Genomic DNA, 26,596 nt, shown 5'->3' on the forward strand with positions numbered 1-26,596 from the left:
CTAATGTAATTGATGAAAACATTAATGTAATTAATGTAATTGATCACTATTTCCTTAACTGCCTTTACTTACCAAACATTAGGTGCTGGACACAACAAACTCATTTATCCCTCTTAACTTTATCTATTTATCACCTCAGCACATAGACACTGAAGCACAGAAAGGTTACTAAGTTGCCTAGTGTCCAACTACAGCAATATAGGTTTCACTGTTTCCTCCAGGGGCCAGAGGTTATAATAAACTAAACTGTACTTTTTTTTCTAATAATCTGGCTCATTTGAGATTTAAAAAATAAAACAGCAAATGAAATAGTCTGTAAATGCTTTGCTTCTAAAACACAATTTCATTTTGATAACTATTTTACACACACACACACACACACACACACACACACACACACACTCTTTACTCATGAATGGCTCGACAAGATTGTAAAGTTTTCTTTCATTTCTAAAACTTGCAATATCATACAGCTCGCTGACATGTTTAACTTCAAGCCAGGCACTAAGCTAGTGTAAATTTTATTCAGCATTCATGATCAGCACTTTTGGTAACCACAAAGAAAGGCAGGCACCTTCAGAGACACATTTCTGTATTAATATATTAATAATAATACAGGATACAAGAAAGGACGTATCCTTTCCTCTGTCGGTGGCTTACACTTCATGGTGGGAAATTACACTTCTGGAGCATGCCCAGAAATGTTCCCATCCACTTTAACTCCTGCAGGTAATACATCCCTCGCCACTTGTTTACATCATAAAGAGGAAAACCCCTGCGTTGTTACATTCCCTAACGCAAAGCTTTTTGCTGTATCCCGCAGCTGTTGTGACTGATTTAGGAGACGACAAACATATTACCATGATACCACCATCTATGGTGACTTTTTAAAAAAATTTATGTGTGTGAGGGTTTTGCTCACGTTATGCCCATGTGAGGCCTTCTGGTGCCCATGGAGGACGTCAGATCCCCTGTAATTGGAGTTATAGACAGTTGTTAGCTGCCATAAGGGTGCTGGAAATTGAACTTAGGTCCTCTGCGAGTGCCCTTAGCCAGTGAGCCATCTCTCCAGGCCCTATGGTGACTATTTATGTATATGTAACAACAGTACTCTCCTCCATTAACTAAAGCTGGAATTGGCAACTTTCCACAGAACCACATAATAAACAGGGTTTATGGGCCCCATAAGGTGTCCATCTCACAATGTTTTTTGCTTGCTGTTTTGAACTTTTAAAAAATGGACACCACCACTCTTGCATCCCAGGCAGTGAAAAAAATTTTTCTGTCAACTGGTTTCAACAGAAAATGAGTACATGCACTTACAAACATGAACAGTCTGCCTAACAGTGGCCGGGGAGATGGGGTGAAAGGGAAATCTGCAGTTTCCTCCCCCTCGTCAAAGCAGAAGCAGAACCCCATCGAGAGGACCAGCTTCCCTCCATCCTGCTGGGAGCCCAGTGACCACATTCAGGCAAATTTAAGACAGCAGCTGAGGGCAGAGTAGAGGCAGCCAAGGGTTAGACCACAGAGAAGGTGGGCAGGAGTCCAGAACCCAACCCCTCTAGGTGACATCACCATGAGGGAGTCACAGGTGGAGGATTCTGCAAATGACGTCTCCACTGCAGAGATTGAGAGCAGGAAGCTACTCATCATGTGCTTAGTGTCCTCTGAGCTCCAGAAGTTGGCAGAAGCCGACAAAAGAGGGCACAGTAGACAGTAACCCAAGCACACCACTTCAGCTTACACACGAGGCTGCAGTGCTCAAGATTATGCCTCACGCAGAGCAGATTCCAGCATCGGGTTACACTTGCTCAGCCTAGGCTTTTTAGCTCAGTACTTTGTTGGGCCTCCATGGGTCAGACATATTCTTGGTAGACACGGCAAACTGAAAACCACATCGTGCCTCTTTTACTGCTAGTTCCCTATTCTTTTTTTTTTTTTTTTTTTTTTTTTTTGGTTTTTCGAGACAGGGTTTCTCTGTGTAGCTTTGCGCCTTTCCTGGAACTCACTTGGTAGCCCAGGCTGGCCTCGAACTCACAGAGATCCGCCTGGCTCTGCCTCCCGAGTGCTGGGATTAAAGGCGTGCGCCACCACCGCCCGGCTTAGTTCCCTATTCTTGATCTAAAGAATAACTTTTTCTCACTCAACAAAAGGAGTGGCATTCAAATTCTCATAAGCACACTTACTACAGATTAAAAGATCTTTTCAATGCCTAAAACCACCATTAATTCTACAAAGAGCAACACTCTAATCTCCAAGTAAGAAAATGTCAGGCACTCATAACTGAACTTAAAAGTTCATTGTCGCAGAACCTCTGGTAGAAAGGTTTGAAGGATGACTCTACTAGCACATCTTTCCCCTTTCACAGCTTTATAGCTTCCAGAAACTAAATATAACTTGTGCACTTGAGCAAGTTTACAGGAGAGCCAAAGAACTATTTTCATTCATCATGTATACAAGTCTACAGGGAAAGATGTGGAGGACCAAATTACTCAGGGTCCGAGAATCTGAGCTTGCCTTATCCAGCAGGGCTGTGTAAGAGGATAATTTGCCCATGGGCATGGTTACCAGGTGTTTGGAAGGGTACACTTGGCTGTGTGGTGTGCTCTGATCTAGGCAAGGGAGAGGTCTTTGGCCCCGCCCCTTGGCATTGTTATAAAAAAGCCCTTTTGAATAAATGGAAAAGGCCATTGGGTATAGACTTAGGTCCTCCCTAAGGTACCCTGTGTCTCTCTGTCTTTCTCATCTTTCTATCTAATATTTTTTTATCCCTCTCTCCTCCTCCTGAGAACCCTTGAAAAGGTGGAAGCTAGCCTCCCACAGAAAGAGTCAACATTCCACATCTTAGAAGAAACTGCTTTAGTGACAGATGCCCTTAACCATGGCAGAAAGCACATAGCAGCACATATTAAGCTAACAATCCCTAACTTGATCATTATAGTCATTTCACAAGATTGTACTCTAAACATACAAAAAGAGCAGTTCAAGATTCCACAACTGTCCAAAAAGTTCAAATGGTACTTGCCTCAAGGACACTCTTAAAGCCAGACAATTCTGACAGACAGAAGCTTAGCATCAAATGTCTTTGATGCCAAGAAAGTAACATACACAAAGCAAGTGATGACTGAGGCAATCAAACACAAGCATTCTTCTTATGGGAGTGAGTGGGAGATAGTCTTCAAAACCCAGCCCCACATACTGCAGCCATTCAAGTATTCTAGGCCAATATAATCATATATTCCTATTCTAAGAAGGAAATCAAATTTCACAAAAGTTTTCAATGTTATAGCCCAAAACAAAAACACTTGAGTTTCTAGAAAATACATGATCAAGAGTCAGATGCCAGGCTGGAGAAATGGGTCCTGGGTTCAATCCCCAGCACCCACATGGCAGCTCACAACAGTTCATAACTCCAGGATCCAACACTCTCATACAGGTACACATACAGGAAAAACATCAATGCACACAAAATAAAAATAAAAAGGAAACAAAAAATTTTTTAAAAAGTCAGATGCCATTAGAATTAGCATTGAGTAAGGAAAGAAATCTAAGGCAATCATGAAGACATGGAAGGAAAGCATAGTAAATAAAGGCCTTTCACCCCAGGTCTGGCTTGCCTATCAGAAAACTACAAGCATCACTGAGACCCTACCCTACATTTTCTTTTCAAAAGACATCAAGGATGGTAATACACTGCTTACCTGGGGCCAAAATGATGTAACTTTCAATGTCTAGCACTCCCTAAACAAACCAACTCATAAAGCCACCATACAACCTGGTTTATAGGAGAAAATTGTGACTTTCAACTGCTGTGAACTACATCTCTGCACAGTGTTTAAGGGGAGAGGATGGGGAGATGACCCAGTGATTCAGAGGATAACAGTGCACATGTCAGCCTTGGAAGGCTGTGCACACACTGAAAAATAAAAACATCTCCTTCCCACTCCTTCCCCCGTCGGCCCCTCTCTTTACTCCCCCCACCCCGTGTCTCTCTCTGTCTCTATCTCTGTCTGTCTCTCTGTCTCTCCCCCCCCAATAAAGCTCTAAAAAGGTAAAAAAAATTAAATAAAAATAAAAACATGAGGTGGGGTGTTGTGCTGGCAACCTTTAGAGCTGTGACTGTCCCTTGAGAAGCCAGCACCTGTTCTCTGGCATGCTTTATTTTTTCCTTGAGCACATTTCTATATTTTTTTTAAGATTTAAAAATTTATCTGTGTGTGGATGCACATTCATGTGCAAACCACGTCTGTCTATGTGCCATGTGTGTGCCACATGTGTGCAGGTGCCCACAGAGGCCAAAATAAACACTGGATGGACCCTGTGGAGATGCATGCAGTTCCAGGCAGTTGTGACCCATTCAATATGGGTGCTGGAAGCCATACCCAAGTGCTCTGGAAGAGGAGCACACTTAACTATTAGTCTCCTCTCTGGCCACTTAGCCTTAATTTTAATAAATTCTACTGCATATTGCCTCACATTGAAAGTTTTTTCTTCATCCAAGTCACACATCAAGGTTACACCTGGGTGGAGAGCTCTGAAAAGTAACCCTCAGCGTCTGAGGACAGCGGGCTTGACTGACAGACAGCAGGAAGACCACAAGAAGCCATGTGTGATGAGAATTTAACCAACACTAGAAGAGGCAAGGCCAATGTCTTGTTTGCCTTTCCTCCAGGAGAATAAGAGAATAAAATTTAAACACACCTTATTAAGAACTCTGCAGAGTTATGATGCTTCATTTGGGGAAAGAGAGACATATTTAAAGAAAATGGAAGGGCACACAACAGAATTCCAGATGCTTTGACAACTTTGACTATTAAAAACTCTTTTAAAACACTGAAAATTGCTTATCCTTTCTAAAAATCAATTTAACCCATTTTCTTGAGTGACCTTACCTATTTCTACATTTTCCTTCTAATTTTTCCAAAAGCCAAAGAAATACATCAGGAAACTGTTGAGATGTGTGTGCTAACACAGCCTGTTAATGTTCCTTTGAATCAGTTACTCTTGGAATTCAGGATCCCTTGCCCTGGCACAGAGTTAAGAGCATATCCTCAAACAATATAGTTACACATCAGGCAACTACAGCTAGAACCATTTTTTCACTGAAAATCACAGATCCACTATCACACAAAGTCTAGTCTTTATTACCGAAAGCCATGCTACAGACACATGAAGAACCCACTGAAAACGCCCGCTCTTAGTCCCTACTAAACAACAATCTCTTGGATTCGGTATTTCAAAAGGTCCCCTTGTTCTGGAGGCCAGGTGGTTCTCTGACCTCACCCTTCTCAGGATCCAGAACCCCAGGAGCCTCTGAGCCAGTAACTCAGTGCACACAGCAGACGGCAATCAAATAAAATGAGGTAGTGTGAGAGCCAAAGCTACATTTTAAGTTTTAATTACTGTGCCTAAAAGATCCATGAAACAAAAATGTCTTTGATCTGCAAGCCCCTTGCCCAAAGACAGATAGTTCCTGAAATGCTGAAGGCTGTTGTTTATGGGGGGTAACAAGCCACATGTGTTCACTCCCCTAAACCAGTTTGTTTGACCCATCTGCATGTGCTTGATCCCATGTGGGTGGGATGTATTGCTCCCAATTGGATCTCATAGGAAATGTGGTGCATTATGGGTTCTTCCTTTTTAAGCCCTTGCAAAACATGACTTGGGGTCATTTCCTGGGAACACAGGCATGGACCTGGTCAGAATTTAATTAAAGCTTGCTTCAAACTTGGCTTTAAACTGTGGTGGTGGTTTTATTCTCAACTGGTGGGATTAACAATAGAAGGTAAGGACCAACACCAGATTGTCCTTTGACCACTACATGGCACACGAAGACATGCACACCACACATGCACACCACGCACGCACACATGCACACCACACACGCGCACATGCACACCCACATGCACATGCCTGGCTTACAAGATAGGAACCTCGTCAAGCTTCCCTCTAGGGTGCCAAAGATGACATACACCAGCAGGTATGATACACTTTTCTTTTAAAACTGCAGGTAGGGACAAACAGGGTTTTATAGCACAACTTTCTAAAACAGCCATCCTCCATTCAGTGTTCCCAGAGAAATTAAATCAGAACTTCAGGGAATGAAAACTCCAGCTCCTTCACCTTCCCATGTAAATTTATATAAAATATAACTTTTAAAACAAGAGCTCTCCCCAAAGCTCCTTACACAGATTAATCACAAAAACTGAACTAACCCTTAACTGGGTAAGAAACACCACTGTCACAGTACCAGGTGATACACACCTCTAACACCCATCTCTGGCTCTAGCAGCAGAAACGGAAGCTCAGAGCCAGCCTAGCCTGGGCAAGGATGCAGCAGTGTAAGACCCAATGTTTAGAAATGAATAAGGCTTAAAATGTTTAGTGTCTGAGCTACATTATGAATGGATTAAGGAGTATTTCTACGGTGATTTAGCCCATACTCATTGACCAGAAAATGGATTATTGATCATTTTGTGGATACTTGAAATATTGTCTAGAATTAAAAAGCTTATTATTTCAGGAGTAAAATGAATGGAACAGTTAGGCACGAAGTTAAAGAGAGGAATACGTAACAACATGCCCTATTTCTTTTTGACCAAGTCAATACCTAGAGTCGACCAGGCACACTTAGGTCGCCAGTTCATCTCAGGTGCTGACTTCAGTGCCCTGGAATTTGATCATTTCTTTGATGACAGCTGAAATCAACTCCTCCCTCAAACTGGAGGAAAGGGAGAAAAGGAATTTAAAGGAAGTGGAAAACAGAGAGGGAGTGTTGTCATGTGTTTGCAAGAGTGACTAAATTTTTCAATTTTGGAGGAAGGTTTCAAATACAAGTAATTAATTATGACCTAGAATCTAAAAATGTACATTTCTATCATGTGAGGACACCAAAGACAGCTGGCTCTTAGGAAGACAGGGAATTAGATAAATTGTTTTCAAGTGTTTCTTTAAAAGCTGTTCTATCAAAGCTACAGAGCTTGTCTATTATAAAATGAGTTTGTTTTCTTGAAATTAAAATATTTCTACTGTATTAACTGATAGAATTCCTAGGCCCCTCCCCCCCATGACCGTGCATGCGCCGGCAAGATGCTTAGTCATCCCAGGGCAAGATGCTTAGTCATCCCAGGGCCTTCCGTCCTTGAGTGCTGCGTGATTGCGTAATCTATGCACATGCATGGCGAAGCTATGTGCGTGTGCGGGGTGGGGGTGGGGGGGTGGGGGGATGTCCATAAAAAGTGGGTCACAGACCCCTCCCTCCTCTCTCCCTGCACAATCTTCCATAGGCCTAAGCACATCCTCTCTGTTCCTCTTCCCCTAATAAACTCATACAGTGGGTTTTGTTGTGCCTCCTGGCTTTTCTCACACGGTAAACAGCGTCATTTAATGAATAACACAGCGCCACATAATGACTAACATTAACTAGAAATCAAAGTAATTCCAATCAAAAACTGATAGCGCGTGCACACACACACAGACCCCCACACACTAAGATAGGGTTTCTATGTGTAGCTTTGGAGCCTGTCCTGGAACTCCCTCTGAGACCTGGCTAGCCTCAGATCTGCCTGCCTCTGCCTCTTAGGTGCTGGGATTAAAAAAAATTTTTTTTAGGAGTCCATTCTCAGAAGGAAATTTTCCACATGGTGAGCACTGCTTGCTTGATCAATTCCAGCATTTCAACACTGCAATCACAACTCTCCACCACCTTGACTTTCATTTTAAAGACTCTCGCTGTGTGTTATAGGAGTTCCTTATGCCTCTTCCTTTGGGGAATTTTGTGTGGGTTTGATGAAGGTTGAAAATGTATACAATGGCAATCTCTTTAAACAAAATACTTCTTTGGGAAAAATCCCTGCCACTGTGGAACCATACAGCATGATGACTCTGCACACAGAAATCCCCATTACACCAAGTGTAACCCCCTGACTACACCCAGAACAGAAGTTAAAGATTTACTAACCGGGCACATCTGACAATCAGAGAAACAATGGGCCCAGATCCAGAGCCTGAAGCCATTAAGGGCAAGAGTTCAGTTAATAAATATAGAGGAATCAGAATGGTATGGTATAATAGAAAGAGAGTAAGACCTTCCCTTTGGGAGCGTAGGAGGGGAACAAGCCCATATGGTAAGACTAAGACACAAAGGAATGCAACTAGGAAACAGCTCAGTGCTTATTTATTCTACATGGTGCAAACGCTGCACCCAGCCCCTCAAGAAAAGAAATTGTTCTTATTTGTAGTGGAGTGTCTGGTTCTTTTCCCAAGGTCAGGCTTTGGTACTGGGCCCCCACTCCCTCAGGGGCTTGAGGAAAGTTCTGCTTGCTAACAGGCAATCATTCTCTTTATCTCTGGCAGGAGGAACTTCTGGCCCTTCCATTGACTATGACTGTGGTGCCTATTAACTTGTCAAGGTCAATACTAGCCTCTAGACTCCTTCAATCCCTGCTCACAGGCCCCATTAGAGCTCCTCCTTGCTTCCCCAGAGACAGCCCTGGCAGTTTGGAATAAACATTCCCTTTTCACCCCCAAAGCAGATATTTTGGTTGACACCTCCTGACCACAAAGGCTGAGACTGCTCAGGAGGAAGATTAAAAGGGTGCCAGGGGGAGTTAAACTAAACCTTAAAGAACAACAGGCTTTTAGATGCTTCTTGAACTTACTTTTGTCTCAGGAAAAATGTCATGATAAAGTTGATGGCCGCTTTCTTCCCTGAATCATTGAGTCTGCTCTCAATGATTGTGGCTAAACTATTGTGCAATATAGAATATAAAGGTGTAGCTTTTTTTTCCCCCCAATAAAGTGGCAATCATCCCGATTCACCCTCAGATCCTGTCAGTCTCTTCCTCCCCTTCACTGACTCCATACCTCCTCTCTGGGACCTGAACCCCACTGGAGTTGGACTCCAGCAGAAAAATCTTGCTTTTCCATGGAATCAAAAACTACAATGGACAAACAGGACCACACACATAAAGCTAACACACAGGAACTCTCTTTAAAAAGGCAATGCTGTCTCTAAAACTTGATCCTCCTACCTCAGACTCTTGAGTGCTATAATGTATTTTTATTTATTTTTTGGAGGGGGGCGGGAGGGGGAGGGACTTACTAGAACTCTCTCTCTGAATACCAGGCTAGCCCTTGACCTCACAGAGTCTCCTGCCTCTACCTCCTGCATAGTGAGATTAAAGTCATGTGTCACCATGCCTGGCCCATAGCCACCTGAGTCTTAAGTTTTTAGCTTTGAAATCAGAAAATACCCTGGACTAATAAAGTATACTTACTTACACAGTGGAAATAAACTGATGGAATCTGTGCTACCCGTATACAGTAATATGCAGAAAGCAAATTCTCATGTGGAACCACTGTTAGGATCCTGCCCTTACTCCTGCACATGAGCAGCTAGGGTCTTGCGTCTTACGGCACTGGGGGCACAGGCGACTACTTACGGCACATGGTGTGGTCACACAATCTGAGCCTTAAAAAAAGCCTGATGTGGACCCCACGCTCTCTCTGCTCCCATCGTTTTTCTCCCTCTCCAGACCCAGCTCTCCTCCCTCCCATCCCCTCCTTCTTTCTAATAAAGCTCTCTGTAACTCTGGTAGTGGCAGTGGCTCATGACTTTTCCGCTGGTAACCAGCACCACCACCAGCGCCATTTACCTATCAACCACACAGTTTACCCAAAAAGAGCCTTCCCTATAGAGTGTGCAACTGAATGACGGCGGCTTTGATATCTATCACCTTTAAAGAAGACACTGTGCCATTCTCTCCCTGCTACGCAGGGGCACTCTGTGTGCTGACAGGATGAAGCAGTGTCATTTTATGGAACCCTAAATGAATTTCCATCTGAAGAAGTTACCAACCCACTTTTCTTTTCAATTTCTCTTTCTAAAAGCATTTTTTTCTTAAGAAAAATGGCAAACTAGTTCTCATACAAATCTAAACACAGGTCACTGAATTTTAAAACCTAAATTTTCATTCACATGATTTCATTCCATCTTCATGACTTATTTGAGTATAGAAAAATAGAATTTTATATAACTAGCCTTTCTGATATTAAATTCTATATATAGCAAAGTGAAAAGTAAAATAAACTTACCTTCAGGGAATCAACTAAATCATCAACTAAGAAGAGGCGCCTGAGTTCTTTTATTGTGCTGTTCACATGGCCAAGAGCAGAATTACTGTATTTCTGAACCAATTCCTCTGATACAGCAACTTCAGATTCCAAATATGCCCTAAGAAAACAAAACCGACCATAACTGCCACTGATCCCCAAATGTCAACTGGTAATTACAGATCTATAAAAGAGATTAACAGCCTACAACAATCTACTACAAAGGCCTACTATAAAAAAAAAAAAAAAAAACCAAGTAAACTGGCTGTGGTGGCTCATGCTTATAACCCCAGCACTTGAGAGGCTAAGACAGGAGAATTGCTGCTAGTTCAAGACCAACCTGAGCTACAGAATGAAACTCTATCTCAAACAAAATAAACAAAATTCAAATTCCCAAGGTACTTTTAATGGTATGCACTGTCAACTGAAATAGAATAGAAGCCTGTTTTAAAGGCAGGCTGATCTGAGTGTAAATCTTAAGTGTTATCATTTTCTTGGCATCTAACTTTGCAAACTTAATCTTCTAAACCTGCTTCCTCATTTAAAATGGAGGTTATCATGAGGATTTAATGAGTAGAGTGTTTAACACAGCCGGGCCTCCAAAGCACTCAGAAAATTACACTATCTCATTAGGTTCTACTATCAAAGATCTTACTCATTTCACTGTCAAAAATGCTAAATACTAAACTGCAAAGTAGCTGCTAAAAGTACAGTGGCAACACCAATAAAACTTATTTCATACCCTCATGTATGCTGTAGTGGGTAGACACGTTAAATTTAAGAAGGTATAAATTTGGGAGTGGTCATTATTTCAAAGATGACATTTTAGCTAAACTATTCTCCTATCTGAAGCACAACACCCAAACTAATCCTATGTCTCCTTATATGTGTCCTCTGAGACAACCCTGCCTCCTACCTGCCTTTGCAATATGCCCCAAATATGTCTCCTCTTGTTAAGTGTCTGTTATTTGCACACTGAAATATTCGATCAGTATGCAAACCTGTTTCTGATTAATCTATTCTCTTAGTCAATGCCAGATCAGCCTTACCTAAGCGCCCTAAAATAACAAGAGTCTGGGTTGAATGCAGGCGGGCATTAGTTGGCTACTTTCTAGCTAAGTAATCTTGCAAAAAGCATTTAAATTCTCTGGGTCAAGTTTCTAACTATAGATATTAGATAAAGAGATGTTTTCAAATCACTTCCATTTCAACTTTTCAACCAGAGAGCCCACCTGCTTTTGTTAACCTTCCCACTGCTCCCTATCTTGAAGCCAGAAACGAGTCATTTTAAAACATTTTTTAAGCCATAATGCCTTAGTCAGCAAGCTATTTTCCTAAAGTTCACTTCTTGTCTCTGGTGACAACTTGTACCATGAACTAGCCTCACCTCAGATTCCACCCAGACCTGAAGCCATATCAGATACGAGTCCCTAATACCCCAATGTAATCTACCACTCTTTCATACCTCAAAACAATGTTTTCTTCTACTGTTATGAACCATATCCAGCTCTGAATACAGACATATTTTCCCTACTTAAATAGACTATTTGGAATCAAGAATATTTCTTTACTAGTACAACACTGTAAGACATTGGCACACCACTGTCAATAATAAATATCAAATTAAAATATTCAAAGTTTTCCATCAATTTTTAAGGCAGCAGTAATTTATTTATGAAATTATATTATGAAATAAGCGTATGTGGTATATGTGCATGTGTGTATGTGGTTACATGTGGCAGTGAGGAGGTGTCTGGTGTCTTCCTCAAACCTTTGAGGCAGAATCTGAAGATCACTATTTGCCTAGGCTGGCCTGCAAGCTCCCAGGATCCACTTGTTTCTGACTCCCAACAACTGGGTTACAAGTATCCACAGCAGTGACCAGTTTTTATGTAGGTGCTAGAGATCAGAACTTGGGCCCACCTGTTTTCACAACAAGCAGTCTTACCTACAAAGCCCTCTCTCAAGCCCTGTCTATATGTAATTCTTAGAAACACAGACTTGGCTGAAGAAACTTCAGAACTCTGTTCTTTGTACTACTGCTGTTGGTTCTGCTGCTGCAGCATCCTGCATCAGTGCCACTGGTAGGCATTTATGTGAGAGAGTAATACACTGCTCACCACTGTTCCCTTACACAGGTAAACGAAATGCACAATTTCACCTGCACCAGTGCTACTAGGCAACTGGAAAACTGTTCAACAAACTTAAACTGGCACGTCAGCTGAGTTTGTACAAGACTACAAAATGCCTTTATAAAAAAGGTATGTTTAAAGAGAAATATAAAAATAAAAAACTGTAGTCTTTAAAAAAAAACTTTAAACTAGATGATATATAAAACTAATACTGGGCCGGGCGGTGGTGGCGCACGCCTTTAATCCCAGCACTCGGGAGGCAGAGCCAGGCGGATCTCTGTGAGTTCGAGGCCAGCCTGGTCTCCAAAGCAAGTTCCAGGAAAGGCGCAAAGCTACACAGAGAAACCCTGTCTCGAAAAACAAAAAAATAAACAAACAAACAAACAAAAACTAATACTGTGGATAATTTAGAAGTTATATCATTATGATATTTTCACACATTTCATTAAAACTGCTCTGAAATCATACTTGTTCATGGTTTGTGGCATATGACTTTGACATTTTGAAGCTCCACTTAAAACCATGTTTCTTCCCCTCTCCATGTAATGCCCTGAAAAATGGTAGTAAAGTGTAGGTAAGAATATATACTGTGGAGGGCAATGGAAAAGGTGTTTAAGGTATCAACAAGGGAGCAAACAAATATAAACAGTGAAGACAACAGAACTAAATCCATTATAACCAGTATCTACTAATAAATGAGTCCAGTCTTTTCTACCACAAGAAATCTCAAAGGCAGATGCTCTTGATAGAGCTTTTTATATAATTATCTCTAAGCAACCGAGAAAGCACATGCCTATATTTCTACAGGCAGGAGACTGAAGTCTCTACTAACCCTGTTCACACTGTTGTCGTTTTTTTAGACATCTCACCTGAATGGGTGGCCTTCATCTGATTTCTGGATAGCTTGGATCACACCCTTATATATTCTAAAGCTGATAGTCACAGAGAGCAGGGCCAAGGCAATGTAGGCCGTTACACTCACAATGCTGAACACCGTCAGAGACAGTAGCAGGAACAAGCTGGCACCAAACACCACTCCAGTCTTCTTAATGTCTCTCCAGTAGAGGAGGTCAACAACTAAAAATGCAAAGAAGTCTGAAATTAGAATATGATTCTAACCATTCGGATCCAGCACATTTACATTTGCTCTACATACAGAGGATGCAAGCCTAGGTCATTAAACTCATTGTAAGCTGCCTGTCAGTATAATGCTACATTTGTATTTTTTACCACACATCTTCTTTCATGCCAACCTCCCACCTACGTGACCAAATTATTCTAGCTACACATTACTCTTAAACGTCTCAGGCCTGGCAGAGGTCCCTTGTCATCATCTTGACACATTTCTTCTTCATACTATTCACGATATTTAAATTACAGAGAAAATAATATAAACTAAAAAGGCTATTGAAATTAAGTATACAAAATTAAATTTTTTTAAATGTTGAAAAAATTGAAACTTTAACAGCTGAAAAATCTGAGATTTACAGGCTGGCTTTTAGAAGCTCTTTGAAAATCCTAAAATGATATCTTAGCCTGGCACTAACAGAAGTTACCTACAGTAAAAGGCAGAGGGGAAACAGCATTTAGACATCTCAAAAACTAATTTCCTTCAAGGGAAGAAAATGTCAGAAATATTGTAGTGGTCAAAAAAAAAAAAAAAAAAAAAAAAAAAACCCAAAAAAAACCCACCAAACAAACCTCAACTCTACATACTACAATATCCCATAACGTGTGGTATGGAGTCAGACAAGCCAACAGAGCCAGTCAGGTTTGGCCACTGGAAACAGGGCTGTTGCAAGCTCAACTACCCACAGGCTTGTTGTCTCAAGATCAGATTATACTCAACCCAAGCAGAACTCTGAAGTGTACCAAGGGCTCTTTGACAGGCCACAAGATGGTGAACTGGGAAGAGTAAAACAAAACAAATGCTTTACACATTTTATAGTAAAACAAATATGTATATACTCAAGTAGAATTTTTAATTTTGGGTAATTTTAAGATAAGAAGGTAACTTTTTTAAAAGTCACAAGTTAAGGGGCTGCTTTAGTTTTGATCCCCAGGACTCCTAAATATGCAGGGTTTCTATTTATCATCAGAGGTACTTTTGTAGGGGAAAATATGTATGTGAGCTATAAAACGCTAAGCATTATTACAAAGCCCTTAATCCCCCAAGTACTTATCTTAAGCATTCAGTAAGTGGGGCTTGAATTGTAGCTTAGCAGTAGAGCATATGCCTAGCATGTGCATAGTCCTGAGCTGGATCTCCATTCCATATATATTCACAGCCCCTTTTGTTGCTTATTTTCAGACTATTATTTTAAGCCTTCCACCTATAATAACTATATCAGCTCTGATGCATGCAACTTGTTCCTACAAATGCATGTGAAGACTGACCAGACCTTGAAACATCCAACCTGTGCAGTCAAAATGACACCATGAATAATATCACTCAATAAAGAGATCACAGCAATGTCAATAATTTTCTGACATTGAGCAAACACTGAAATTCAATCTAGCCTAAGGCACGATGGTGTCATTCTAGCACCTGGAAGGCAGAGGCATGGTGGTTGTAAGTTTGTTTTTAGTCTGTTAACCAGACTAAAAACAGAAGTGCCAGGCCAGCCAGGTATATATAACATGATCATAACTCAAAAACAGAAAGACAACCTAGTGAAATGAATAGGAAGCCTGAAAATGAGAAATATACTTTTAAGGCTCTTTTCAATTGCTAAATTATCTTTCCTAGGGCTACGTGACTTATGGAGACAACTCAACCAAGTTTTAAAGTAAACATTACACTGTAAGAGAACTCAAGAATGGGACAAAGAAGCTGAAAGAAATTCAAAAACACTCTGAAATGAGGGATCCAGCTGTCATTAAGAAGCCAGGAAACTTAAAGGTGCAGGACCTAACATCTTCCAAAAGCTCTAATAATGTCATCGTCCCCTCATGGGAGCACAAGGAAGGTAGTGACATGACACTGACAGCAATGGCAGAGCAATTCCTGTGAGGCGCCCCTGTGTCCTATAACAGTGTCTTATGTAAGACCAGACTCGAGGCTCTAGGGCTGGGTGACCTAGACTCCATCAGCAGTGCTAAATTGCTAGCGATGTAACCCCAGGCAAGTCACTAAACCCCTCTACGCTTAGAGCTTCACCATTAAACTGTGTATAAAAATAGGAATGGTCTCACTGAGATGTGATTCATTACATGAGGAAAATGAATCAAGATTTTCCATCAATAAGATGATTAATATAAAACACTTTATACAGAACTAAGCATAATAAACTAGTAAACTCAGGATTGATACTTGTTGTGTTGATATTAATATTGCCACAAAATCACCACCTTTATTATCCACATATTTAAGTAGTAAAGACATAAAGAGAAAAAGAAATTTTCGTCATTATGATTAAGTTAATTAACCTGAACTACAATGCCACACTGTAAACCACACAGAAAAAAAAAAAGATTTTCAAACTTAGATGTCCCGCCAGGCAGTGGTGGTGCACGCCTTTAATCCCAGCACTTGGGAGGCAAAGGCAGGCGGATTTCAGTGAGTTTGAGGCCAGCCTGGTCTACAAGGCAGCCAGAACTGTTATACAAAGAAACGTGGTCTCAAAAAAACAAACAAGCAAACGAAAACAAAATTTAGATGTCTCAATGGGTAAGGTGCTTACTGATAATTCCTCAGAACCCAAGTAAAAGTGAAGAGCACACTTCCAAGTTGACCTCTGACCTCCACACACACATGCCCAAATACACACAATAATATTTTAAGATAATGCCAACTGAGAATAGATCAGATTTTTTTCTTTCATTTAATATCAAATCATTTTATACTCATATAAAAATGCTTTTATAAAAATGTCTGGTTCTCAAAGCACTCAAAAGCATTTGTTTATTAATCTCTAGTATCATTAATGGGAAGATGGCCAAACGCAGATGAGTAAATGCAGGTGTACTCACTATGCTTCATTATTAAGAGCATCCAATGACTATTACTACTAGACTTGCAGAGAGAGAGAGAGAGAGAGAGAGAGAGAGAGAGAGTGTTTGTAACAGCAGAGAATATTCAAAGAGTTTTAATGATTAGGTAAGGTTATAATTAATCTGTTTTGTATATTATGAATGTAGCAGAAAGAAAAGGCCAAGGCCAGGACTTCAGAGACCCACCTCCAAGTACTAGGTTTGCAACTGTATACTTTAGATGAGACTCCAGCCTCTAGCATTTCTTTTCCCTTCAGGAGCTAACATGACTCATATCTAGCACAAAGTCATGCATCAGTCCTACACTCAAGTTCCCATTAGTGGCCTAATCAACGAACTTCTATCAGCACTAGGCTGTGCCTATGCAACTTTAAAACACTCCCTCTTCTTTTAAGATCTAGGTTTCTGTGGGTAGAAGAAAGCTTAAATGGTTTAAAATTGAACCTTCCTAGAAACATATTATATACCAAGCATAAACTTTATGGAATCATTAAGTGCATATAATCCTATTACTTTTCAAGCAATTATAAATTACATAATGTAATAATGAGAAAAAACAAAAAAATGAGAAAAAACAAAAACATTCTAAGTTTTTTCACACTTCAGAAGTGGCAGGTCATAGATATAACGAGACAGAGTACTCTGTGCACGGTACAAATTGAAAGGTCAGCATATTCAAGTTCCTTAAAATGTTGCACAGTGTGATTCACATCATGTTACTGTCACTGCCAGGCAGTTTTCACATTTCCTTTCTACTAAATTTAATTATTTTCGCATTTTCTGCATGTCCTTGAAAAGTAACCTATATTTGAACAGATACTTGTTTTATACAAGATTTTTTAGATAAGATAAAACTAAGTTTGGCCAAAAAAAAAAAAATGTTGCACATCTGCACGCTTGATGAATGGGCAGGATATAGACAAAGAATCATTGCATATGAAATGAATCACAAAGGTCAAGGAGAATATCTACGTGAAATTAAAAAGATATGGGATACTGTCCTAGTTAGGGTTTCTATTGCTATGGTGAAACACCATGACCAAAAGCAAATTGGGGAGGAAGGAGAGGAACTCAAAGAGGGCAGGAATCTGGAAGCAGGAGTCGATGCAGAGGCCACGGAGGAGTGCTGCTTACTGGCTTGCTCCTCATGGCTTACTCAGCCTAGTTTCTTATAGAACCAGGAACACACACACACACACACACACACACACACACACACACACACACACACTCCTACACATGCATACAAGTATAGGAAGGAGGGAAGCTCTATGGCACCAAGTACATGTGTACCAGACATACATTAGGCAAGACATTCATATGCATAAATTTTATTTTTAAAAAGTATCAGATAAAGGACTTATTTTTATAAAGAACCTTTTAACTCTTACATAAAATATTCATGGAACACCCTTTTTAAAGATCCAAGATGAACTGAACAGCAATTTCCCCCTCACAACTGTGGAAAACATATATGCCAATCAATTTAAATAAATACCTATAATTTAGAAAAAAAAAGGACTTATTCCCTGCAGTCTTATTTTTGTTTTCAAAATTTTCTGAAAAACTAGAAAACTTTTGATTATTTTGTATAGTGCACTTTAACTAAAATTTAAATGCTAAGGAACTCAAGTTTTTCTTTCGATGGCTCGATGCAAAGAAAGAAGAGCTGCATACATTTGGTAATCACAGACTGTCACCTGCTATCACTAAAAATAGTGCCAGACCAACTGCTGTACATGCACAAGTCATCCTATTCCATTTGCCTTAGATCAAGTTCACACTAAAGTTAGCCTCAAGCCAGGTTTCTATTTTAAAGCCCTATTTCTAAAAATGCCTTTAAAAAAATCATCACTACACTCAACTCACTAGTAATTAAAACCACTGATTTATTGTTTTACTTCATACAGCTTCCAATTCAAAAAGGACTGGCAAGATGACCAAGGGGATAAAGGCACCTGCCACAAAGCCAAGCCAGACTCAGACTCAGTCTGATGCCCAAGACCCACCATGGGAGAGAACTCAAGGGAAATTCTCCTCTCATCTCCCACACTTTGGTGCATGAGGCGTCTACACACTTATACACACAAATAAGTAATATTTTAAATGGGGGGGCGGGGATCAATACAGAAACAAAGCAGAAAATACCCCTAACTTCACATTTCTAGTTTTTCTAAACCATGGTATAATTTCCCATTCATATGAAAATCCACAGATTTAATACCATTTTAAGTTAAAACTATATTCTCTTTAATATGTAATATCACACCTACTCCCACCTAACTCTCTTTACTTGCCCAAAACTTGGTAATTTTTAGTTATAAAAGACTGCATACATGGAAAGAGTACACGCAATAGCTTTGATTGCTCACATTCTTGAAGAAAATCACAATTTTGCAAGTCTGTAGTCTGAAAGGAGACATCCCCAAATCCATTTCAATGTTCAACTCTCACCTACCGACATGCAAGGTGACTGTTAACACTTCATGGCTTTTCATCTTTGAGTTGGTTTGTATTTATACAAAATAAATAAGATGATGGTGATATATTGAGAAAAGCCAACACCTCACACATACATAAGAAGTAAATGTGAAAATCATTAAATAGATTAATGAAATATATGTCCATACATACATGCATTTACCCAGTAGTATAAGTCACCTTGGCTATGATAAAGAGGAGAAGGGTAGTTTGGTCTCAGAAAATAGCTCTCAAACAACACTGGCTAAATAAAATTCAACACCCTTAAGCCCAAATCTTAGCAACAGATGAGACCAAGTTTAAAAAAAAACCAAACAACAACAACAACAAAACGAGAGAATTTGTATTCACTACTTAAAGTGTTCTTCCTACATTCAAGTATGTAAACCAGTCCTTAGAAATTATATCCCAGGCCCAGTAGAGGTCTCAGTAGACTTAATCTTTTTAAGAATATTATCCTATTAACCACACCTACCTTTTTCCACAGTTGGTGTAACAGACTACTGCTCTTTTACTGAAGAGTAATCACGTAAAAATAAATGGTAAATGGTATACCACATACAAAAAGCTGCCACAATGAGACTATGCATGGGTAAAATATCAACACATGGTCATTAGCTTTTTTCCCATCACTCTTTGGCTGTTCACATACAAACTACAAAATAAAGGCCTCAGGATACAGCTTTATGGTCCTATGCAAATAATTCAGTATCTCTGGTTTTCCTATCTATAGAACTAAATGGTTAGAATAAATGTAAATGACAAGACTCCTTGTGGGTGGTGGCCCACGACTTTAATCGCAGCACTTAGGGAAAGGCAGAGGCAGGCCTCTGTGAGTTTGAGGCCAGCCTGGTCTACGAAGAGAGTTCTAGTGTTACACAGAGCTGTTACACAGAGAAACCTTGTCTGGAAAAACAAAAAGCAAAAACAACAACAAAAAAGACTTCTCTGCAGGTATAATATAAAAAATTCTCTTTGAAAAGTATTTACTTTTGCATGTATGAGTATTTTGCCTACATTTATGTCTGTGCAACATGTGTGTCCCTGTCACCCATGGAGGGCAGAAGAGGACATCAGATCCCCTGGAACTGGAGTTACAGATGGTTGTGAGCTGCCATGTGGGTGCTGGTCCTCTAGAAGAGAAGCCATTTCTCATAACTGCTGAACCATCTCTCTGGTCCCCTAAAATTCTTAATTTATTAGTTGTTCCATCACTCCTTTAAGAAAAGGGAAAAGGGGAATCCTAAATCCCCAATCCAAAAAAACAATTAGTATTTTCTCAAGGCCAGGAGTAAACTGTTAAAGCTCTGTCATTTTATAGAAAAGTTGCTGAGTGTCAATGAGGACCAGTGAAGAAATCACTGGTTTTTTGCTTTCAAGGAATTTACAGAAGAAGAGCCCATTCATAATGGTAATAGAAGACACAAACTGCCAATCAAAAAATGAGTTTAAAGAAGGCTGAAATCATATCTATCTGGGAAAAATAGGCCTTAAATACTACATGGTCAAAATAAAAACTGGAAGAAAAAGCATAGGAGTAAACAGCTTCTCTACAGCCAGTCCTCCTTGAAATCTCTAGTCCTCTGTGTTGGTGAAACAACAATTTGTCGTTCTGTATGCTGTGAATGTGTTGCTCTGATTGGTTAATTAAAAAAAAAAACCTGACTGGCCAGTACCCAGGCAGGAAATATAGGCAGCACAAGCAGAGAGGAGAATTCTGGGAAGAGGAAGGGGGAGTCGGGAGTCGCCAGCCACAGAGGAAGCAAATGACAAGGCAGAACTGAGAAAAGGTACCAAGCCACATGGCTAAACATAAATAAAAAGTATGGGTTAATTTAAATGTAAGAGCTAGTCAGTAATAAGTCTGAGCTAACGGCCATATAGTTCATAATTAATATAAGCCTCTATGTGTTTATTGGAGTCATGCAGGAAAACTTCCAACTACACTATCCTGCTCCTTCTACTGCTGTGAGAGTCAACTTTTCCAGGTGCTCCATAATGTAGGTGCTATTAGTTTTCCTTCCCTATCTTCAGTTTTTCAAAAAGATACTTTTCTTCACTCTACATTTGTTTCTCATTCTTTATCATTTCTTGGCATTTCCATCACTTCAAATTCAAAGTGTCTGGAACTCAATTTGGTATTTTGTTTTGTTTTTTTTTAAAAAAAAAAAAAAAAAAAAAAAAAACCTTGTATCTGCTAAACACAACAGTTTCATTCTGATTGCAACTTCATGTAGTCCTGGAATCTATTATAAATGTCACCAAGTTTCCACAAATCTGTTACTTGTTTTTCATTCCTATTTCTGATGAGGTTCAAGATGGTCTTTTATCTGGGCATAGCCACAGTCATCCCAAACACAGGCCTTTAAGTTCTTCTCCAACTTACACAACACCACAAACCAACCTTATGAACTTGCTGTCATTTATTACTCCCTACTTTAAAACACCAGAAAGTTCTTTATTTTCTTACAAATCAAGTGTCTTCTAGGGCATCTTGTCATAAAAACCAAAGAACTTCAAAACTGGACCCCTAAAATCATACAAAAGAACAAACTTAAATCTTAGAAGAAGTTTCTTACCTGCCAAAATCAAAATATACTAAAACTGAGGCTTGAAAGCCTAGATTGATGTTTTTTTAAATCTGTCCAATTATAAAATGAATGATACCAGATTGCCAGACCCTGTAGGACTTGCTTTGATCAGTTAGAATCACAGCTATCTTTTTTATGAACCAGACAGAAGTCTGAGGAAATCTGATCTAGATCTTCTAACTTTCCGTCATCTTTGATCCCAATCTATCTTTCAGCTATTGTCCTATACAGTTTACTCTATCCAGAAAATCCTAGTCACTGTCTTGATTATATCTTTTTAGTGATTATGAAGCAGGTGTGGTTAGGAAGTCAGGAAAAATTATGAGGATGGGAAGGGAAAGGAGCCCCTCACCCTGATGAAGTCTTTTACCAACTAAGAATCAAGAATTCCAATATAATTAACATTTGCAGTTTTCTAGGAATCTCATCAGAAGCCGCACTTAACAAAAGAAAATGGGGGTAGGAGGGAGGCAGAAAAGTCCTAATTCCCTTGTGTCAACCCTAGTGGCTCCTGATTTTACTTATCTTATCAGACTTTGACCCTATCCAAGGAACCATCAGATATACTCTATCATCTCATTTCTTAGCAATCCTTTGAGATGTACCTTGAGTGCCACCAAAACGCATAATGCCTACTGCTAATTCCAATTCTTTGAGAAGCCCACACTGTGCTCATGGTAATGTATTTTCTTCTGGGGCACGTCTTAACCTTTGTGCTTGTATTAGAATTTCTTTTAATAATGCACCAATTCTTCTTCCTACTGTCTGGTCCTAAAATTCTTTCCTGTTGTGTTGTCAAGGACCCAGTTATAATTCAGTGGCGGTATCTGAAAAAGAACCCTCAGGTTTCCAATTATAATGCTGGTCTTAGCCTAAAAGATTAAATATCTAATAAGAAAAAACAAAATCACCCAAATAGCAAACACATTTAAAACTTCACAAAAAAAAAACCTAAAAACAAAAAACCAACCAACCAAACAAAAGTCACCCTTAAATCAGAGCATGTGTTAATTCTGTCAGATTTGGGAAATCTGGGGGTACAAGAGTACAGAAATGGGGAGCAGATGTAAGTATATATATTTTAAGTTTACCTAGACTCCTCAGCTAGATTCTTGCTTCTAGGTTCCTCGATTGTGAGAAAAAACTCATTTATCTCTCACATCTCAGTGATTTCCAATTTAAATTTTACTCTATGATCTGTAACATTAGCAGCTAATAGAGAAAACACTAAAATATTAATTAACAACCCCTGAATAAGGAAAAAAAAAAGACATAGTTAAGTTGGTCCGACTGACTCAAACAAGCACTAAAAACAAAAGGCACTAAAAAGTGCCAGGCCACCAGGTTTACATATAAATAAGACAAGCCTCTGTAGAGGTACTCAAACAAGAGTGAATCTGTGTTTATGTTTAAGGGCCTTTAAATAATTAAACAAATCTCCAATAAAAGATGGATTCTACTGCATCATAGTTTCTTGTCTATATATCTTTACATTACCTTAACCTTAAGTAAAAGCTTAACATTTTATTAAGCAATCTACAATTTAAACCATTCATACAGAGGAAGTTGCAAAATTGGCCCTACTGTGACTTTTCAGTATCTATTATAGTATCATTGGTATCATTTTAACTTGTCAAAAAACTAGTGTATTGGTTCACTTTTCATTTCTAAGATAAGGAAAAATCCTTTTTATTAAGCTCATATGTGAAATGTTCACAGCTATTTTCCTCCTCTTTATGTTGAATAAAAGACCCTTAACAGAGTCTCATGTAAATTCAATGTTAAATTCACCTTTCCCCCACTTTTTTTTACTGAGCAGTTTTTGGTTTTTGGTTTTTTTGTTTTGTTTTGTTTTGTTTTGTTTTAAGCAGGGCATTGTAGTTACTCAGCTGTAGAAATGCTTTTAACATATCCCTATCTTAATAACTTTGTTCTAGAAGGAAATAACATTTTAAAAGAATTATAAAATGTGAAAGTAGCCAGGAAAACAGAACAAAAAACCTTCTTTGAGTAAAATGTTTATTTTTAGCCTATTAAAAACAGTTCTAATAATTTTTAGGACAACTTATTCTAAGTGTTCAGACACACAGCCCTCTCTTTCTCTCTCATTAAACAGCAGTTGACAAGCTACATAATAAAATGCTGTTAAAATATTCAATAGTCAACATTTTACTACTTTGCAGGCTTAAATTCTTACACAGTGATCCACTAAGATTCAAAAGGATCTAAGCTTTCAAGGGGGAGGAGGGGATCAAGATCACTGATTGGTTATTACAGACAAAGGTTAGTACTTTAAATTTAGATATGCATTTAAAACTATGTATACATCTGAATAATTTCAAGATACATAAAAATTTAAAAGCATTCAAGTAAGAGCTTCAAAGGCTCATATTCGATTTTCAAAAAAAAAGCCTCTTGCAATGCAATTCTGCTATCTACAAACCTACGGATAAATTTCAGGCACACCAACTGGCATTTATTTAAAGTCGTCACAGAAATGCCATCACCGACTACAGAAATAGTTATACATCTTCCACACCAAAGTGACCAACAAATGAGATGTTAATCCCACACAAATTTCAACATGCAAGGTTAGGAAGGAACCTGACAAACAGGACTGAACAGAACACTGACATCTTTCCCGTACATGATCGACTGTGAAAACACAGAACAGGCAGCTGTCTGTTTCCTCTTTGGCATACATGCTCACAGCCCTTCACTTTCAGCCCTCAGTCGATGATCTAAACTGCAAAGCTTACCCACGGAAATCTTACTGGTTACATAAAAACGAATGAATAATTAAAAGATATACCCTTGTCCTTCCAGTGTTTCTTCTGACCGTCCATTTCTTGTCACGATCTGCCCTCCAGCAGCAATTACAAATTATGCATACCAACAGAAAAGCTGTGAACTGCGGAATCCTCCCTGAGACATGAAATCCCCGTTTCCTCAACCTAAGTCTGCAGTCTCCCCTGCTGCACAGCTGCTGCAGGACCGGAGTCACCTGACGTCTTCGGGGTGTGGAGCAGGCTGACGCAGGACAATCTGTAACTAGGCTACTAATACTCAGACATTAATGCTTCCCTTCTATCTGTTTAGTGTCCGAGCCATTTGCTTGCTGCTCATACCAAATGGAGCTGCCTTTGCAGGGGAAGGGGCAGCTACCAAGAGAAAGGGGACAGACTCTTCTAACAGAGCCAACCACTAAACACACCCGAGACGGACACAGAACTGTGTCTGCACCCACACACATTTCTCTTTTCTTTTTGAGGGTAGTTCAATTGTGCTGCCTCTTTTTTTTTTTTTTCCCCTTAAGTTTCACTTGAAACTCTAAAATCAACAGTTAACCCACAAGATAGAAATGGACTGATCCAAGTGAGTTAATAACTTCAATTTCAAGTTTGGGAATTGACCTTTCTTCTGGGTTTACTGAGGCTTATAAAGCACTCATCCTGGAAGGTATGATCAGAAAAAAAATCAATTTAGTTATTTGTTTATTAAATAAATAACTTCAGTGGAGAAATTTTCAATTTTAGCCATCTAAGCTTTTTTTTCTTTATGTTTTTGGAAATCTAGATTCTTCCAGATATACTGAATTATCACCTGCTTCAATTCAATCTTTTAATAATCACTACTGAGTACTGCAGACACTATTAATAGATCCTTGGCTGGGGGGAAATAGTCATGTGCTAATTATATCATTTAACCTATGAAAATGGCATGATTTAATAATAAGCATAAAAATGAATAGTTGAAGTATTTCTAATTTTTTCAAAGTTTATTAAACTTGCACTCATTCCAGTAAAGAATATCTTTCTAATGTTCTACAACTGGTTTACCTGATACTAACATTTGCATAAGCAAAAAAGGAAATGCAGAGTGGCAATTCAACCAGCTAAAATATTTTTAAATACATGGCATGCCAAAATATAATGTATATAGTCCATGCATAGAGGTCCATGTATCTCAGGACTGTTACTACACTGAAATGGGGCATTTTTTCTGAAACTTGCTCTGAGTGTGTGGACTGCAAAGTCCTTCAGTGGTCAGAATGCCAATGAATCAATTTTTTTTTTTTCCAAGAGCTGAGGACCGAACCCAGGGCCTTGCGCCCAAGCGCTCTACCACTGAGCTAAATCACCAACCCCCAATTTTTCATTATCTGTCTCTCTTGCTCAATTACAAATAAAAGAAAGCGATTTTATAAGAATTTTTTTTTAAGTATTTTCAGTTCAAAAACTAATATTTAACATTACTTGCTAAGCCTTTATATAATGCAATTATTTCGGAACACTGTCATCAGACCACATCAAGGATGAAAATGTGTGGCCTCTTCACTTAAGTCTAGCATCCAAAACTATTCAACAAATACAAAATACTCCCAGAATGGTATTTTTAAATGAGCTCTTTAAAACTGACAGACAGTTCACCTTACCAGGAGGTGATGGATCTCTGTGAGTTCAAGGCCTGGTCTACAGAATGAGTTCCAGGACATCCAGGGCTACACAAAGAAACTCTGTCTCAGAAAACAAAACAAAACCAAAGCTGACAAACAAGGACAAGGAATGCAGTTGACTGGTAAGCGTATGCCTAGAAGGCTCATGATTTGGGGCTCTAACTTGAGCTCCAACAGAACAAGAACCAACACCAGAAGACTAAGAAATAGTTAGAGTAAAGCATTTGCACACTACCTTTGGGTTACATAGTTCCTAAAGTAAAAGGAGTCGGCATTTATAGAATTCACACATTTGTAGTACTTCACTTGTTTAAAGTGCCAAGAATGCAATAATACATTCATATGAATTATTAATGCTGGGGATGAGGTGGGCCCCAGGCCCTGGGGGGCTGCAGACTAAGGCAGAAGCTCCCCATCCAGCACCTGGTTTAGACCAGCAGGCTGCACCTTCCTCCCCCCCCCCTTTTTTTTTAAATTGGAGCCCCTGGTGAGGTTACACGTGCCAAAAAATTTTTTAAAAAATGAATTATTAATGCACTTTTAGAACTGTGAACTTATATTTAAGAAAGCAAACTGGAAGCTTTTAAGTTCAGTAAGTATTCAATCTTGCAGAATGATACACAATTCTTTAATTTCAGTTATTACAATTCCTGCTAAGTATAGAGAAAATTAGCTAGCTAACAGGAATCAAGACATTTTTACCCACTTCTCTCTCAGTCTTAAAACTGCAGTTGTTTAAGTTAGCTAAGCAAAATACTTTAATCCGAAAAGCCAACAAAGCAAAATTTATGAATATGTAATTTATGGGTCATATTTTCATATCAAACCTC

The 26,596-nt window shown here is 39.1% G+C and overlaps 1 protein-coding gene and 1 pseudogene across 3 annotated transcripts in view; both read right to left on the reverse strand.

Moving 5' to 3' along the window:
- Positions 1-26,596, reverse strand: part of Rtn4 (reticulon 4) — a 60,609-nt gene that overhangs the window by 2,494 nt on the left and 31,519 nt on the right. For 2 of the 3 annotated variants that reach the window (XM_059275184.1, XM_059275186.1), the window contains 2 exons: positions 13,115-13,322; positions 10,096-10,234 (listed from right to left, as the gene is read on the reverse strand). In XM_059275184.1, coding sequence (XP_059131167.1) covers positions 10,096-10,234; positions 13,115-13,322 — 347 coding nt within the window. Of the gene's footprint in view, positions 1-10,095; positions 10,235-13,114; positions 13,323-24,122; positions 24,383-26,596 lie in introns of those variants that run through there. The other variant, XM_059275187.1, reaches the window with a different exon arrangement.
- On the reverse strand, positions 35-2,562 carry LOC131920797 (PAT complex subunit Asterix-like; annotated as a pseudogene).

The sequence above is a fragment of the Peromyscus eremicus genome, chromosome 10 (genome assembly GCF_949786415.1).
Source record: "Peromyscus eremicus chromosome 10, PerEre_H2_v1, whole genome shotgun sequence".
NCBI classification, from domain to species: Eukaryota; Metazoa; Chordata; class Mammalia; order Rodentia; family Cricetidae; genus Peromyscus; species Peromyscus eremicus.